This window comes from Papilio xuthus, unplaced genomic scaffold (assembly GCF_000836235.2).
Source record: "Papilio xuthus unplaced genomic scaffold, Pxut_1.1 DF826933.1, whole genome shotgun sequence".
Taxonomy (NCBI): domain Eukaryota; kingdom Metazoa; phylum Arthropoda; class Insecta; order Lepidoptera; family Papilionidae; genus Papilio; species Papilio xuthus.
The window spans coordinates 4,152,372-4,171,384 of record NW_013531716.1 but is presented as its reverse complement, the minus strand read 5'-3'; the positions used below and the strand labels follow the sequence as shown (position 1 = coordinate 4,171,384).

Genomic DNA, 19,013 nt, shown 5'->3' with positions numbered 1-19,013 from the left:
TTGCACTTTGACTTTAATATTGTAAAAGTTTGCGAACTTTGATAAGTAATTTTGTGTATAAATGAAATGTATTTTTGCACCTAATTTAATATTTTTCCAATGTTAGCAAAAGAAAAAAAATACATTATCTGAAAGTTTAAAATATTCCGTTATAATTATCTTTTCTTTCGTTTTATCTTTTATAGAATTTTAGCTAATCGTAAAAAAATCTTTTAAGTCGGTACTATAAAATGCTACTTTACTATACCTAAACTTAAGCGTTAACTTATTATACAATCTTATGAATCTAAGTTTAGTTAACTTGAACATAAGTTGGTTAATAAAGTAGCATTAGTCATACAGAAACTTGCATTTTGTTGTCAATTCAGAGATATTAAATCGGCAAAGTTCGCTCCCACGACAATACGAATAGAAGTGGCAATATCAGCTGAATATTAGTTGTCTCTCGACCTAGTTAACGCTTCACCCGATGTATTTATTTTGATCTAAGCAAAAATGGATACGTCATAAAAATCACACGTGCAAATGTTAAGAGAAATCCTTGAATTTTTAATTTTATTATGTGCTTTGGAAAATAAGTATACTGCTATAATATGTTCACACGAGTCTATGTCGAATCTGGTGTTTGGTGCATTAAAATTTTTATTTGTCTGTAATTTTTTAACAAATTTTCATAATTTCTTAATTCAGATTCATGAGTATTTTTATTTTATTTAAAAACAAGGCGAAGAAACATATTGATGTATTTTCAGCAATTTTATGTTCACTTTTAGCTGAACTTTTATGGTATTTTACCAAGTAGTTGCTTTATTTAATTTTGTATCTGTTTACCAACTAAAAATATAATTATCATATTATACTTCGTACCTACTTAAATATAATTATGTAAATATTAATAAATATATGTAGAACATAGTCTGGAAAAGCACAAAGGCTACTAATTAAGTATTTTTAAGTCCGAGCGGACGGAATCGCAGGCTACAGCTAGTGATTTTATAAAAGCTCGTTTGTGATTAAAAAAATATTGTATATATGTTTCAGCAGAGACGTACAAGCCGCTTGTCTGCTATGAAAGATGAGTACGTGACGGGGCTTAATATTCTGCTCTTAACGCAAATCGATCCGTGCGAGCGCCAGACTTTGCTGCTTCGTCAGAGAGGTCTTAACCTGCAACGAGTACCACAAGATGTTAGTTCCAATTTTATAACACCTGTATAACAATAATTGGCCCGTACTATCTTTCGGTCATATCAGATCCTCACATTCTCCATAAAAAGGAGTCTCAATAGTTGATAACTTTGATAACCACGCGCCATCGTCAGAAAACACAGTATGGAAAAAATAAACGACTCATAGTGTGTCTATTTAAGATAGATTAGTTTCACAACTGTCGCCTATGCGGTGTCAAACAAATTTTGTATGAGGATTAATGTTGTGCTTAATGGACGGTTGTTATAGTGTCGACCGTCGCGCGAAACGAAAAATTGTGAACTACGGTCTATCGATCTTGTAATAAAATTAATAGAACAAATGAGTACAATTATTTAGGTTTTTATAAATTTTTGAATTTACTACAACAATTATTTGACTATGTATCCTACAATTTCTTTTTTGTCGGTCAGCACCACAATTTTTAGTTTAATGTTTTATTTCTTTATGTACTTTATTCTGAATAACTTTAAAAACAATAATAACGATATTTTCGATTGGAAGTTTTATGAGAACAATTATCGAAAATCAAAAAAATTCTTAATCGATTTTACTAGACACATATCTATTGAATTGTCGACCTAATATTTTAAATACACACATTTTTAATTGGCACGTGACAATAGGTATGCCAAATGTATGGACAATTTAATGTTGTAGTGTAATGTACATAGTATAATAGATAAGCGTACAAGCGCTAACTCTGGGTGCCATTCTAGTTTCCACTCCACTGGGTTTTTAATAATACTCCTTTGTCCTACAGCACACGGAGCGCAGACACAAATGAAAAAAAAACCCTTTCGTCTCAATTTTAGATGTTAGTTTTACCTGTGGCTCAACCTGTTTTATTTGATGAAATTGTTTTAAATTTGAATAAAATTTACATTTGAATTATACAATGAAAAGTAATTTTGACAATGAACTTTGACGAATGTTTTTCCATCTTTACGTCAATTTCATTCATAAAATCTTTGAAGGGGCTATAGGACTATCATAGTTTCCGTAATAAAGTTTTCAAGTGTTTTTTCGTTCAATGGCTTACTCGCAATCCGAATACCAAGTATTTTAGAAGAAATAAATTTTTTAACCGTTTCCGCGGTAAAATAGCTTACTTACTACTAAAACATTCTAAAATGAATATAACATAACTTAAATGTAATGCAAATATCAAAATGATTTATATTTTTATATTGAGACCTCGGATACAAAGGTCACGGCTTATCGCGCAATGTAGCTGCACTCAGCTCGATTGCTATTAATTAATTAATAACGCATCGCTATTATGTTTTGCAAATAAAACGCTTATATTCTTTTATACTGTTATTGTATGTTTTACGCATCACATTTTCTATCAGTGCTATTGTTAGTTTTTTGAATTGTTTTTAAGTTCATTTTTTTCTAATTCTTTATAATCATTTCATAAACTCAAATGACGTTTTTATTTACCTACTTTATAGTTCCCAGGAAGAACTATAAGACATAAATATTTGCTTATAAATATTATATTACACGAAACTAAATTTATAATAATAGTTATCATTATAAATATTAAAAGTGTTGTTTGATTCTTAAAAACACTAGATGGCGCTGTCAAAAAATTACACAATTTTGTCATTATTATTAATGTCATAATATTCAAGGGAACATATTCCCGACCTGAAATTGTTGAAAGGTCACTCGGTCGTGTTGTATATATATAGTGATATAGTGTAAAATGTAATGTACGTAAAATGTAGTGTAAATGTATCATTCTATAGCGGTCCAGTTCATTACGTAATTTAGTATGTGGTGATATCAAAAGGAACAGCTTCTTAGTCTTTATATACTTACTTAATAAATAATTACGATTAATTAATACAAAAAAACATACGGAAGATTACATAACCTCCTTCTTTTTGAAGTTGGCGAATAAAAAAGTAAATTACTAATTTTACCCAAATTGCTACGTTAGAGTTTGTACCTTGTTTAGGGTACTGTGGCTTGTGAAAGCTTATAAGTGCGACCTTGTTATACAAGTTTACCAACTTATGCTTTGTTTAATAGCATGATTAATGAGTCTAACAGTCTCTCAGCTTATATACATATAATAGAGAATTTATAGAGAATCAATATTAATATTTTCAAAATAAATATTTAGAATATTACGGGTATTATAGATGTGTGTATAGACGAGAAAAACTAAAACTTTTATTCTTCATCTTTATCTCATTAGAATTAAGTAATTAAATAAACAATAGAGATTAATTCCTTCATCAACAAGATAAAGTCATAATCAGGGTAGAACCATTGTACAGTTTTATCCATTATCTTGCTTGCCCAGAGGGTTGTGTCAGTGTAACTATAATTAAGTCCTACACAGCTGCGGATGAGGGAACACGACACGTGCATCTTGTAAACGGAGAATGATAACTAAGGGCACAAAGGGCTGTAATATTGTACAATACAACGCTCCATTTAGTTATGTTGCCCAGTCGAGCATGTAGAGATGTCAGATGAAATTAAATGCAAACGTAATTGTTATAATAACAGGGATAAGACACTTTTTTATTCGATATAGTCAAATTATTCTAGAATTTTCTCTGACCCAAACTGCAATATATATTGTAATCGTTAGGAGTATCGAATGAAAACATATTTTTAAACAACACGATGAAAGTAATATTAACTATATTTACAATAGTATTACAGCTTCATAGCCGTCCGTTTTCATAAACATATAAATATATATCCTTAGCATTTCTTGTCACGCATATTTAAACATATTTTTATATTTAATCTTCGTATTTAAATAATGCGTTCAATTAAATACAAAGAGCGTTTACGTAAATGACAATGTCATATTCAAAGCCGCCAGACGGCGCTAGTTGCGGTACAATTCATTCTGCGGTGGAGCGGATTAATATACCGCGTCATCATGAGCGCTGGGACTAATTAACTCTACATGTCATTTTTATTTGCCTACTTAATTATTTCATAATTAAGATATAAATAACTTTAACGGGTTATTATTTAAGATTTATTTTGGAGATCCAACCAGGTTTTTATCATTGCTTTAATTTGATACTCTAAGGAATGCGAATTGTACGACAAATCGTTTCGTCAATCCACCCATGTGCAAGGCATATTCTATTTTGATAGACGATTTTTAGTAAGTTATCTTTCTTGAAACTCTCTCCCAAACAAAAAAAGGCCGTATAGTTAAGAGGAAGTCACAATGAAACTAAAATACGTCGATACCTAAAAAACTAAATTTACATCACATGTCACCATTTAAATAAGTTAAAAGCTTTAGTTACATATTCAAAGAGTATATTTCAGTAAAATAGCTGTAAATTAAAGCATATTAAGAGCTGCAGTAACAACACAAAAGATGGTAAAATGCATGGTAAAAACATGTATGTATGCTCTTTTAAACCGCTAAAGTACTTTTATTCATTTCAGATATATGCACAACTGACTCTCTTTGCTGACCCAAATTCGTATCGTGAAAATTTCAGTTCTTCTAAATTATACTATTCTACTATTTTTTTTTAAACTTATATTAGAAAATCAATTTCATCCGAATTGTTCATCTAGTAAACAAGCTAATTAACATTGCTAAAAGAGAATGAAAAGTTATTAAGAATGTTTTCATGACCCACAGATCAGGAATATGTGTATATAAAAAAATGACGTTACTCTCCTGTGTATATTAGTGTACACTTCATGTTTCCTATTTCCCAAGCAATTTCCGCAAGCTTTTACGCTTTGATGTTTTTATGTCTTAAAACGTTTGAAGTCGAATCAACAAAAGGTAAAAGAAACATTTATATTACGTTATACTAATTATTAAATAATTACGTTTTACTTCAAAAATAAGCTGAATTTATTTTTAATTTGCTTTGATATTGGTATCATTTTTTTGTTCTTAATATCTTACAACTAACTGAATAATCTGCATGAATTCAGTTATTAATTAAAAAAGCAACTTGAATACAATCAGATGAATATCTGCAACATCGCTTTAGTGATTTAGGATACAGGAAGGCAAAACAAAACGCAAATACTTACAATTATAATACGTTTCAGATAACTTGGCGACTCTAAACTTCGCATGTGTGGATTCGCAGCACGCCGATGACCTTGGACCGCCAAGATACTTGAAAGGTGGCCCTTGACCGTCAGGGATTTCATGTATGGCTTATTCTATTATTGAATTATCAGCCTGTAAATGTACTTGATTATACATTGTTTCAATAACGTAATGTAGTTGAATTAACCGTAGCTACATGGGATAATAAAGGCTTAACCTGTTTTACAATGCACGTTGAACGACGCTTAACCGGTCACTAATCTGATACACGACAGCGCGTACGATGCTTAACCTCGATAGCTATTGTGCTAAACCGCATTATTGTAAAAATTAACCAGTTTAGTATTTAGTAGGCAAATATTCAAGAATGCATAAAAGTCGCAAGAATGTATATTAGATTACTATAAAAATTGTTTGTGTTGAGAGAGAAGCGTTCTAAAAAGTGCCATTTATTATCTGTTGTTGGCTTTGATAGATGATTTTCGATTAAACATGTGAGCAAAAAAGGAATATATTTAGAGCAATTTTAGTATCCGAAATAGAGTTTGTTCGAATGTAAAAAATGTATAAACGAATAATTTAAACGCGTAATTTTATGTGGATTTATTTACTTAATAGGTAAATTAGAAATTAAGTACGTGATATAGAAAAGACTACTGATTTATATGTTTTCAACTGTATTTTATTCAAAAGAATCAAACACAAAGAGCAAAATGTGAGTTAATTTTTTGGACCGTAACATAATATGATGTTAGTTTAGAAAATAAAAGGAAGAACTAAATGCAAGGCAAACAACATTTTTGAATTAGCTAATATCTAGTTTTCCATTTTACGTGCATGTAACTTCGTCTCCAATAAATTGGATATCGATGGGTTCAAAATATATTTTACGAGAGACGTGAAGTCGACCTAAATAATAAATCAGGTCTGACTTAGGTGTTTGCATAACGTATGGGCTTTGCCTCGTCGACCTCATTCGGTGTACGGAAATCGTTTAATTAATTGCTTCAAATTATTAGACGCGAATTTGCTTTGGTAAAAATAAATCTAAAACATACTTGAGATACTACGCAAATTTTTCGACTCACAATATGACAGTGTCGGGGCTTAGTCATAAATATACGAATTTTTTACTTTTAACGTAAAATATAAGTATAATGTTCTTGAAATAAATAAATTTTCAAGCTAATAAATCGAATTATTGAACGCCGACTCCATCGCATATATGAGACTTTGCATGCATAAATATGCTATTTATTCTATTTCGCATGCATAATATGCTATGAGAACGTTCAAAAATTAAACTATTATTTTCATGGATAAAAGTTACAAACGTATTCCCTAAGGTGCAGAACTTTTTAGAAACCGCGATGTGCATTCGGTTAATTACTTAACAGCTTTCAAGCCTTTACACAGCGTTACATGTACAGGTACGAAGTAATTCACAGGCTGCAATGCATCAAGAGTTTTCCAGGTCAAGGTCATTTATTCATTAACCGAAAGAAAGATATTATGTTGCATAGAATTTTCGTGATTTTAAAAGACAGATTCTAAGACTCCCAGACTATATTATATATGAGTGAACGTAAATTCAATAAAGAGTAATTGACGGATAAGAAACTAAGTATAAAAATATGACAATGTTTTAGAAACAGTTTGAAATGAGATTGTGAACTTAACCAGTAAAAATGGTTTTTATTTTGAGTGCAGTGTATTTATACTTTTTTAGCAATGAAAACTCTTATTAAATAAAAAAAAGATTTGTAAAAATGTAAGGAAATCTTAAATCTTTAAAAAGCAAAGCCAATTAGTGTAGAGACCGTCGTTTGCAGAACAAATCTCTGAAGTGACTCGTTGCTAAAGAAAATAGACGAAGCTATTTTATATTCAGTTTCAGTCAGTTTCTCCAATACTTAATGTTACAATAAAACAACGTCCTACAAAGTTACTTATTACAACCGAGTGGTAGAGTTGAAAAAATTCGGAACGAAAGCCCGGCTTTTCTCGATGACTTTTGAGGAATACAGTGAAGAAAGGGTAACAAAATAATAGGTAATATTATGATCTACAAAAGTTTATTTTAATTATTCTTTAACATAAAAGCTTTTAAATATTATTCCGTTACAACTTAAGTGACCAGAGGGATCTTTGAGGCATGCCTATGTAAGTATCTATATGCATAAAAATCTGAGTCACCAAAGTTCATGTTAAAGACTAAATTTTAAAGGCTACTTTATGTAATCCAAATCTATATATATAAAAGAAAGCCGTGTTAGTTGCACTATTTACAACTCTAATGGCTTTTTCGATATGGCTGAAAATGGTGAGGGGTTAGCTTAGAGCCAGGAGACGGACATAGGATACTATTTATTTATTTTTTTCGAATTTATGCCTTGAAGAGCTGCTTTTTATTTAACTTGCTAATATTATAAATGCGAATGTTTAGATGGATGTGATGTGGATTGATAGATGGGTGTTTGAAGATATCTCTAGAACAGCTGAACGGATCTCGATTAAATTTGGCATACGTATAGAACAGAGTCTGAAAGAACACATAGGCTACACTAATTAAGTTTTGTTTATATTTCCACGCGGACGGAGTCACGGATGACAGCTAGTATATTCTAAAATGTTGTAGCTCTATTGAAAGATATATTATATATAGGTTAAGGTCATACAACCGCTGATTTCATCAGGTGCGCTCGCCGCTTGGAATACGGCCAAATTACCGAAATTCACAAATTTAATTTATAATTAAACAATTCGCCCACAAAAGCTTTTGATTATATTCAAATTCTAGCTTGTCTCAACTTTCATCAAATTTCGTAATATGATCTTGAACAATTTTCTTTACAGAAATGTTTTGGAATATTATAGACATTACAGCTATATATGTATATAAAAGAAAGTCGTGTTAGTTACACTTTTTATAACTCAAGAACGCTTTTACCGATATGGCTGAAAATTGGTGAGGAGATAGCTTAGAGCCAGGAGACGGACAAAGGATACTTTTTATTCATTTTTTTTTATCGATTTTATGCCTTGAAGGGCTGCTTTTTATTTAACTTATCTATATATTAAGTTTTTTATATATTCACGCAGACAGAGTCGTGGGACAGAGTTTTGTATATTTGTAATTTTTTTGTCTTGTAAACATGATTTATGCAAATTATATTGCAAGTAATTCTCTGCGTACTAGTATAAAGTATGTTTCAAAAATTAAATATAAGAAAATTTTTCTCGGACATTAAACTTTTACTGTGAAAACAGACCACTGAAGAGAGAATTTTTAATCTTGTAATGGATTCCCTACGAATACTTTGTCCAATATTTTATAAGGTCGCTTTTTACTTTATTTTGTCATACAAAAATCCTTTTCAGTACGCGAATATTTCTTTGTTTCATTTGAATATCCTAATATTAATAATGAATCATCAATTGTATGTAAAATATTAGCGTGGTTTGGACACTTTCATGCGGAGGGATGATGATGATGTAAGCAAAAAAGTAATTAGTTTGAATGTGGATGGCTACAAAGGTAGAGGAAGACCAAAAAAAGTATGGAATGACTGTGTGAAAAAGGATATGTGTAGGAAGGAGGTAGATTCGAATATGACGGCTGATAGAGATGTATGGAGGACCCTCAGTAGGGATAAAGGCAGGTTGATGATGAATAATGAATCATAAATTCCATGCATGGCGGCAACTGCACATTTTATTTTTTCAGCTATTTTTGTGAAAATTGTGTAACAAAGTGTAGTTATTATAAATTTAAAGTAGCTAATGTTTTGTAAAAAAAATTGTTTTACCGGAATTATTTTGGAATAGTTTATTGTTATAGGTTAATTCAAATGTTTAAGCTTTATATTGGAATTGTAACAAAATATAAATTATTCTTATACTTTTATATGATGAACGTCTTTAATTTAAAATTTATAAACTTCAATATTCAGCGGAATAATCGAAAAGTTATAACTGGGTCAAAACTTGAGAGAACAGCAACTTGAGAGAAAAACGTCCGCCTCGATACAGCCTCTACTGGAATGATGCAAAGTGCGATATAAATATTTTTAAATTCTTTGTATCAGCATATTTCGTAGATGAATATTTATTATTTATGTTTATATAAGATGAGATAGGCAACGCAATTATAAATGCGGATGTCTATGGGCAACGGTCACTTCGCTGTTATGGCAAATTGCTCATTTGCCACCTTTTGCTAGGAAAACTACCCCTCCAATTATCAAAATAGATTAAATTGATAGCTTCATATCAATCTAAACATTTCTAGTCTTCAATCAATGTCATGTATGCAAGGGAACAGCTGTCGTCCGTGGCGCCGCCATTTTGTCGTTAAATCCATTTGTTAAATTAAAGTTACTGCAAAACTTATATATATTATGTTTGTCATGTTTAAATATATCAAACGAAGTGTAACAAAACAATCAAGGTTTCTAACAATGTAATAAAAAAACGGTCGTAATAATATCGTAATCGCATAATACATAAGAGCCCATGTAAGGCTAAGAAAAGACACTAGATCATGTCCTAACAAATTATAAAAATTTTGTGGGTCAATGAAGATTTATTAATTTATGACTTTCATTCCCCCTTAATAAAACTGCTATAAACTAAATATGTTTGTGTATTAATATTTTCCCAGAGGAAACTCGGGATGATTGACAAAAAGGTGAAATTTAGGACGACATAGTTTACAACTTGAGCTTCAAGACAATTTGTAATTCTCAACTCAAACAAAGTAAAAGTCCGCTCTAAGGTATGAAATTGTGTTATCTCATCTTGAAAATATAAAGACAAAGAATATTTATAATACAAAGGCAAGGACCAACAAACAGGCCACCGGGTTCTTAATTAATGTATAAGGAAAATCTGTGTAAAAATAAAGAGGAAACCAATTTCATATATTTTATAATTGTTGTTACCTTGTTAACTTATTTACAAGTAGAGATATTAAAAAAAATTTTGTGTACATATGTATGCATTGTTAATGTGATATAAGATATTTTTCAACAAATTTCATGTCTTCCTTAAATATTTAAAATGTTTTAGGACTTTTTTACAATGTCCATACTATTAAAAAAAGTAATTTAGTAAATAATCTTTTTTTATTATTTTTACTAAATATGTATATGTAAAAATATATAATACAAGAATACAATATATTAAAAAATCTGAAGCTATTGTTAGATGTATTTTATGATGTTTCTTTTGTATCATTTCTGAATGGAAACAACACAAAGGGAAAAATATGATATCAAATATTTTTCGTAGTCAGTAAATTAAATTGATGTGTACTAGCTAAAAGCCGCACTCGCATGGCTACATCGTTTTAAATTCTACTGCAAAAACACTTTTACAAAAACAAATTATTATACATTAAATACCAGAAACAAAGAAAAAAACAATTATTATAATCTTGGAAACTTACTGTACTGTACATTGGTTTTCTGAGTCGTAAGGTAGTAGTCGCCGCCATCTATCGTTGAGTAGATGAAACTATTATAGTAATAAAATTATAAGAACTTTTTAATCTCAAAAGGTAGCATTCTCTGCTAACTAATTTTAAGCAGTTTAAAATATTTAAGTAAAAATGATACATCAGAAAAATTAAATCACGAAAAGGCCTCAGTTCCCGCCATCTATCGTTAAGTAGATGAAACTATTAATGCCAAAATGATTCGTAAGAAAAATTGCGCCATCTATTGTCGAGTAGATGAAACTAATTGAGACAAAACAATACGTCAAATGTGTAACAAAATAGGATAGAAATCTTCGTCTGTATTTTATCACGTTTTACGACATCTATAGAATGTATTTAATATTCTGCTTTCTAGCATTGAGAACGGGTCTGATCATCATCATTATCTTTACGGGGGCCGACACATTATGTCATAGATATTTATCAGTAGTCATATCTGAATTCACTTACTTCTTTCGCATACTTCATTCTTCAAAATGTATCCATGCTATCGAATACTAGTTCTTAGATTTTGTGCTAATGAATCTTGGTACTAAAATAGTGCAACTACTGCACGCTAGATGGCTTAACAAAAACTAACGTTTCGCAGCGACATCTGTATGTAAATATCATAGGTTTTTAGTACCGAAATACCTGTGTACAAACGTAGCTATTCTCATGTTAGAAAGAAAACAAAGATGATAAATACAATTTCAACAGGTGTTTCGGTAGTGAAAATTCTTGGTAAGTAAAATATATGTAATTTAATATGACCACATAGGCTAAATCTAATAAATGTCTGCCATCTAGCGTTCTAAATTTGTTAATATGTTCAGGTGCATACAACTACTAGATGGATCAATTCAAACCAAGTCTGTAAGGTAAATAATTAAAATAGTGCAACTACTAGACGCTAGATGGCGTAATCAAAGCAGTACTTTTAGTTAATATCAGTGTAATGTAGCCACAACTACAAATAACACAGAAGTACATATTAAACCACTGTTTATACGATATACTGTTTATAAAAAAAATGAATTTTTCTACGATTAAATTGTTTGAGCTCACAATACTTCGGTACGGCAGTGAACCTAAAATATAGTGTCGAAATATCGGGAGCTCAAAAGCAGTTATTACCATATAGCGTTTATGTTTATATGAAGGGAAATAAAAACAACTTCTAATATAAACATCTTTTTTTATTCCAACTTATAACCGTACATAATATACACAGTACAAAAAAACATGCTTTCGTCTAATACAGCAATAAGGACAAAATAAAATTGTCGCACATCTCGTTTAACTATGCCGTTTGTAACATACCAAACAAATTGAGAAAACTAATATTATAGGAGAAACTTATCTACACGTAATAATGTACAATGCTTCGAGCGAATACGTTTTCACTTCAATACAATAACTTAAAAGTTACTTCTTAATATGTACTCGATGGAATTCGAATTAGTCAATTTACACATTACATACACTATTTAACTACAATTAAGCTGAAACTTTGAAAAGTTCTTTTTGTAATTCATTTAAGGAACATAAAAACATCCACGTCTCAACGATATCACCATATTCAGACTAATTTACATTGCACACACACCGCCGCGCCGCGCCGACAGCGCCGGCGCAATCTTAAGTTAAATGCGGAACTTAGCGATTAACGTTACGTTCGAGGTTGAGATCAAATGGGGCGGGGAAGGGAGGGCGTGGGAGGGGCTTCACTTCTCCTCGAGCGCCTCCTCCAGGCAGCAGAGGGAGTCCTTCACCGCGTGGTACACGATGTTCTTTATCTGCAGCTTGTCCTCCTTGTTGGCGTGGCTGCGCGACAGCCGGCGGAACTCCTGCGCCAGCTCGAAGCAGCGCGACACGTTCTCCGGCGAGACGAAGTCCTCCGCCACCTTGATGCAATCGAGCAGGTTGCGTACCTGGTGCGGCGCGCCCCCCGGCACGAACACCGCGTCGCCTGGGCACTGCACGATGGCGTACCCCTCCACGCCGTACTCGCGGTACAGCCGCTCGCGCAGCGCCGCGTCCAGGTACCACGTCTGGTCGTGTACGGGGTCGTGCTGAGGCCTCGGCCGCGCCCCGCGCTCCAGCTCCGCGCGGACTAGGAAATCCCGGATTTTATCCGCGTCCTTCGCGGCGTAGATGTGCCACAACGCAGCGGCCGGCTTGACGCGCGCCCTCCTTCTCGAGAGCACGTCGACGCCGGCGTCCTCAGCCGCGCGCGCCGCCTCGCGGCCTCGCTCAGGCGCGTCTGCGGGCGCGCTAGCGTGCACCATCACGTTGACGGCGTCGCTGACGTCGAGGTGTAGATTGGTAGTGCCGCCGGCGCCGCCGTACGCCGTGTACATCTTGGGGCCGAGGTCGGGGCGGACGAAGCACTCGGGCAGGCGCGCCGCGAGGTTCAGCTTGCCGTTGCGCGAGGTGTACTCGCTGAGCGGCAACACGCGCATCAGGTCGTCGAAGCGCGCCGGCAATAGTTCCGCAAAGTCTTCGCCCGGCGGCCAGTCTTTCAACTTCAGCACCATGGGGGCGCCTCGTTCGTCTCTCAGCCTCTTGGCGGCCAGTTCGAATCCATCCCAAAATTTCCTCGCGGGCTGATTGGGTACGACCAGGCCAGAGGCGCAGTTGACTAGGTCCACTCGCGTGTCGCCAAAGTCGCGGGAGAAGCTCTCGGGACTCCACAGGTCCTTATCTAGGAGACTGGATACATCTGAGACTAGAACTGGTTGGCCGCGCTTCCATTGGTCCTGGTGACAATAAAATATTCATCTAAATACGTGATAGACACTCTATCTTTAACAATAGTACCAAAACATTTCTAATGAATTACACGACCAATTTCTTTATTTCCTACAACCAATTTTTTTTTTTTGATTTTCCACCCGAGAGTACACCCTCCCGGGTGGGAGTATATTGTCATGTTCCACAAATTTTTAACTGACTGTCCGACTGCTGCCTTCCTACAACCAATTAACATAGATAGAAAGTGAAAGATTTTATGTTCATGTAAGCTTGCAGTATTTGTGTACCTGGAAGGGTCTGTAGTTGCCGGGGTGCGCGGGGTCTGTGAGGTGCAGCAGCTTGCCGTCGCACAGCCAGGCGTGCGGCACCTCGGGATACAGCAGCTTGGACTCGGTCAGCGTCATGATGCGGATGGGCAGGTCGTCGCGCCCGCGCCCGCCGCGCTCGTACCGCTTCACCACATTCGACAACGCAAACGGCTTCGCATCACCATCTTCATCCTTCTTCACTTCAACAACGCTAGATATGACGTCATCCAACAAATCTCCTTTGTTCTTCTTCTGTTTCTTTTTAGGCTGAGTTTCCCCTCCCTCGGGCGCCGGTCGTATTAGAAGTTCTCTCAACGTGGAGAAGTTGCCGCCCTCCTCAGAGTCCGAGGAGCTGGTGTCAGACTTCTCGTCTTTAATCTCCGTCTTGGCCGGGATATCTGACAGCCAGCTGAATATTGAACTGTTGGTGGTTCCATTCTCTGATTTAACCGGCGACGTACCGTTTGGTGAATTTTCATCTTTTACTTCTTCCTTTTTGACATTCTGTGGATAAAAATACTAAAGTCATTCAAAGAATACGTCAACCCTGTTTTGTATAGACATGGACTTAATCAACAATATAAGTCTATTTTCTTTATCGAAAAAAAAAACCATAGTGAACGTAGAATGAAGCTAAGCGTAAAAAAGTATGAGAGCCCAGACTTTGGTTAGGTCCCATATAAAAAAATATGAATCTTACCTTGGCGAGTGCGCGTTGCAGCAGCACCTTGGCGCGCGCCTGCTTGTGCGGCCGCGGCGTGGCGCTGTGCCCGCAGGCGCAGGGCGGGAGGGAGAATGCGGCGCGGGTGTCGTGCGCGCGCCTCGCCGCCGCCGCCAGCGCACCGCCCGGCGCTATCTGCGTCAGCAGCAGCCGCCGCGCCGGGTGAGCTCCGCCGGACGTGCACGTTAGCCAACTGGAATGTTACATTATTGTTACAAATACTCCATTATACAGACACTACTTAAAATATGTTATCACTAAAATTTTGTACTGTATAATTTAAGGTGTTCAAACTGTCAACATCGAATAGTTAGTCCTTTTTTAATGTATTTTTGTGACAAACAGTTGTCCTATTATAAAAAGAGGGTGCAAAGTTTAGAATTACAAATTTAACAAATGACACAAAGATTCGAACTATGACATTTATATCCTTGTATATTTATTCTTTGATTGCTATGGTTATTATTAACAAATATAAAACTCACCCGAAGGAATCTCTCTCTCCATTGGTGGTGGCAGTTGTTGAGTTGTTTGATTCACTACTGCTGGAGCTGCCCGAGTCGCCGGATGTTCGCGACTGCACACAAATAATACAATATGAAATGTAACAATAAAAACAATTCTTAAAGGTATGGGTACAACCTATCCTTAACACCAAATTTGCGAGCTACTGATAGTCAAGCACTATGATTATTGTCTAATTATAAGTTTAGATTTCAAATACAAAATGTTGATATGGAGATCTGGAGTTATGTTAGTGTATATGTGATAACACTAAGTAATAATGTTGTACCTTATAACAGTCGAGACATACGACGAAGCCGCACTTGCCGCAGGTCCAGTGGAAATTGAAGAGCGTTGTCTCGCAAACGTCGCACATCTCCCGCACGCCCTGTACCACGCGCTTCCACGCTATCGTCTTGTCTGTAACAACAACACATATAAATATTATTTATTACAATATAATACTGTTTTTCTTTTTTATTTTAGAAAATTGTCAAATGTTTCCTTTACTACATTGTAACTGTATAATGCAAAAAAATAATTTCGATAAGATAAAATCAACGAGTATTGTAGCGTGTGAGCGTGGTAGAAGTTTTACCTTCATTAAGATGATGTGACTCCGCCTCCTTCTCCTGCTGCAGCAGCTCACAGAACTGGTCTCCGATCTCTCGCAACAAGAAGCAGCTCATTTCTATGTCTAATTCTGCGGCGCCGGCCGACGAAGATAACCAAAGCTTTCTGTCCTCCTGCAAAACAAAAATAAAACTTGTAATCGCTGAAACAGATGCATTTAAAAAATCTGACCTGTTTTAAAACTCGAATTTTGTTGCTTAATACGATCCCTTAACTACAAATTAGTCATTTAAACAATATTTACCTCTTCGGCATCCTTATAAGGGTCAGAGAAGCCGGCAATGGCAAGTTGTCTATTCTTGGCGTATTTCAGTCTTCGGAAAGCGTAGAACCGGCAAAATATATTGGGCATATCCTTGTCGCGCTGCGCTGGCGACCAGCGGCACTCGCGGCATTTGGCCAGCCGCGGCGCCACCTCGAAGCATGGCCCGTTCTGCAAGAAGGACTCGCTGCTCGGTCGCAGAGTGGAGGACGGCGTGCGGCGGGAATCGTCTTTCCGTCTGCCTCCCCGGCCCCCGCCCCTCGACCGCCGCCCCCTGGCCCGGCTGCCTCCTCCGCGTTTACTGGAATTGCTTCCGCTGCCACTCCCGCTGCCACCGGAATCGGAGTCTTTGTCATCGCTTTCTTTGTCGCTTTCGCTCCCGCTTTCAGACGCTTTCTTTTTTTTTGGTTCGTCGCCGACTTTCCGCGGTAGACTCCCTTTTTTCCGTTTCGCCTTGGGTGGCTTTCTCTTAGGCGGCGCGTTCGACTCGCGATCCGAACTGGAGCTGTCTTCCTCGTCGTCGTCCACTCGACCGTTGCTCTCCTTAGGTTTCCGCGGCTTAGAGGTTTTACGCGCCCCGCGCTGTATTGACTTGGCGGCGATGGGCACCACTATATTAGAACTCGAGTCGTCCGGCTCCGAGACGCGGTTGATAGTCATCGGCAGGGTGATGCAGGTGCCACCTCCCCCGGAACAGTCACCCTCGCCTATGGGTGCAGTTTCATGTCGTTGTAGCCAAGCCTTTTTGCCTAAATGTCTGACAGGGGCTGAGCTGTCGCGTGGATTTGGCGATGCAACTTTTGCGGGCGTTTCGTTATCGCCGAAGGGGGTGACTGGTGGTGTGGCCGGGGGAGCGGGCGGCGTGGGAGCGGTCATCGGGGGCGACACCGATAGCGGCGGGACGGGCGTAGGAGGAGCGGGACTAGCGGCGGGTGTTATTTGCGGCGCCGGCGACGCACCGGCGGCTTTCTCCGGTGTTTCTACGCTGCCGTCGGCGGAAGGTACTCTAACGTCGCAAGGCGGGCCGGGGGCTTGCGGCGCCGGCTCTGACCCTAGAGGTGTTCGACCCACGCTTGCGGCCGCGGCGATGAGCGGCTCGGGCGCTGGCAGTTCATCCATTCGCCGCCGTTTGGCGTCCGCGTCTGCCGGCTCGAACGGGTAGCGGCGCCGAGGAGATAATCTGTCGGGATCGTCGCGAGCAACGCCCAGATCTAATGGTTGCGTTTGACACGCCGACATAGCGGGCGTGGCAAGGTCACCGTGAGCTCTTGGCGGCGCTCGAGGCTCCGGAGTACTTCTGGAGTAGGCGTGCGGCGGAGGGCGGTTGCCCGACGCCGGCGAGTACGCCGACGGCGGGGGATACGGCACGGGCGGTGGTTCTGCCTTGGTCATCTGCAGCAGAGGCGGCTCCACAGCGACGGTGTAGTGCGCCGGGCTGGGCGAGTTGCCCTGCTTGGCGTACATATGCAACGACGCCGGACTGGACGCCTTCGGCTTGACCGGCGCCGTCTGGTAATAAGCGGCGGGCGAACGCTGCGGGGGCTGATACATCCTTCGGGACTTATCTTGAGCGGGCAAGGCAGCGTGCGGCGAGGTCTGCAACGCAGGATGTTGGTGCGGATGCGGTGGCGCGTGCGGCGACAAGCCCGTCCGATGCGGTCGCTGCAGGTAATGGGACGGTTCACTTCGCGGTTTACTCGGATAAGGATGTTTCTGTTCGAGATGAATTTGTTTAGGTTCGTGTTTCACTATCACAGAGTTCTTTTCGGGGACTAGTGGCGGCGGCGCCGGGAGGTGCTGGTCTTTGAGCTTCTCGTAACCCCGATACGGGGGGTAGTTGTAGGGAGCGAAGTTGGGCTCTCCCTTAGGCAGTCCGGGGTGGGACTTGTCCGGCTTGGACATGGCGTGTCGAGGGCCATGCGGACTGTACTCGGGCGCGGGAGCGTAGTACCGCGCGTCGGGCCGCAGCCGCTCGTGCTCGCCGCCAGGAGGACCTGGCGGCACGCCCCGCGCCGTCAGGCTGTTCAGCATTGGCCACGTGGTCCCATGCTGCGACATGCTCCGCTCGCGCTAAAACAACATTTTACACATTACTGACATGTCAACATATTCCAAATGTTGTTTCTTATTCAACAAGTATTATCAACACAATACTAGTAAATATTGACTACTTTTAAAATAAATTTTCGTGAATGAAAGGTACCTTTTGGTTAGCCAATCTAAGAGATTCCTCGAAATGTCTCGTAACAAGCTTCGATGCGGCATTCTCTTGTTCTCTTCTTTCTTTTTCTTCTCTTTCTTGTTTTTCTCTTTCCCTCTCCCTTTCTCGTTCTCTTTCGCGTTCACGTTCTATCCGTTCCCTTTCTTTTTCCTTCTGCTGCTTTTCCAGCATCGCCTGTTGCTCTTGTTCTCTTCTATCACTGTAGGAAAAAAAAATATAAATTGCTTTATTAGAAACTAATACAATAGTTTTATTGCGCGCACCTTGTTTACACGTATTCACATAGAATAATAGGGAAAATAAAATGAGAAGCCTTAACGTTGAGTAGCAAAACCACTCATTAATGTTCTTACACCCAATTTTTTAAACATAACGAAGTGATATTTTTGATTACTTTCTACTAATAACATTGTGTTTGAATACTAGACGGAATTAATTTTATTTACGTACAATTTGATAAACAATGAGGCCGAATTATGTAAGTCAAGGTCAAAATAATATAGTCTAATAAAAACAGATGCCGATAAAGTATTGAGAGAACAAATAACATCAAGCAGTCATTTTAAAGAAAAAAATATATAATTTACGTACCAAACATTCTAAAATAAAAAATAAATTAGAACTATACATAAATAAATAGCTTTAAAGACTGAAAATGAAGAATTATATATATCTAATGTTTAACAACAAATGAATGAAATGATAATTTAAACAGCTAACCTTGATTCTTTTTCTTTGTACTTTGTTATACCTGCTATATATTATAGTTTGATTTAATTAAATATTTATACATTCACATATTTTAAAATAACAAACGAGTAATTCATTTAAAATAGTCATTACGAAA

The 19,013-nt window shown here is 37.5% G+C and overlaps 1 protein-coding gene and 1 long non-coding RNA gene across 3 annotated transcripts in view; one reads left to right on the top strand and one right to left on the bottom strand.

Annotated features, from left to right (window-relative positions):
• Positions 1–5,704, top strand: part of LOC106122007 (uncharacterized) — a 7,963-nt gene extending 2,259 nt beyond the window's left edge. The window contains exons 2-4 of the long non-coding RNA XR_001228075.1: positions 1,042–1,188; positions 4,651–5,002; positions 5,278–5,704. This is a non-coding gene — a long non-coding RNA (uncharacterized LOC106122007). The remainder of the gene's footprint in view (positions 1–1,041; positions 1,189–4,650; positions 5,003–5,277) is intronic.
• Positions 5,705–11,946: 6,242 nt separating this feature from the next.
• The window catches only part of Kdm3 (Lysine demethylase 3), a 136,607-nt gene continuing 129,540 nt past the window's right edge, over positions 11,947–19,013 (bottom strand). Inside the window, exons 10-17 of one of the 2 annotated variants that reach the window (XM_013317919.1) lie at positions 18,149–18,365; positions 15,928–18,015; positions 15,649–15,796; positions 15,340–15,470; positions 15,032–15,123; positions 14,526–14,739; positions 13,805–14,329; positions 11,947–13,522 (exon numbers count right to left, since the gene is read on the bottom strand). In XM_013317919.1, coding sequence (XP_013173373.1) covers positions 12,488–13,522; positions 13,805–14,329; positions 14,526–14,739; positions 15,032–15,123; positions 15,340–15,470; positions 15,649–15,796; positions 15,928–18,015; positions 18,149–18,365 — 4,450 coding nt within the window. In that variant the 3' untranslated portion in view covers positions 11,947–12,487. The remainder of the gene's footprint in view (positions 13,523–13,804; positions 14,330–14,525; positions 14,740–15,031; positions 15,124–15,339; positions 15,471–15,648; positions 15,797–15,927; positions 18,016–18,148; positions 18,366–19,013) is intronic. The other variant, XM_013317920.1, reaches the window with a different exon arrangement.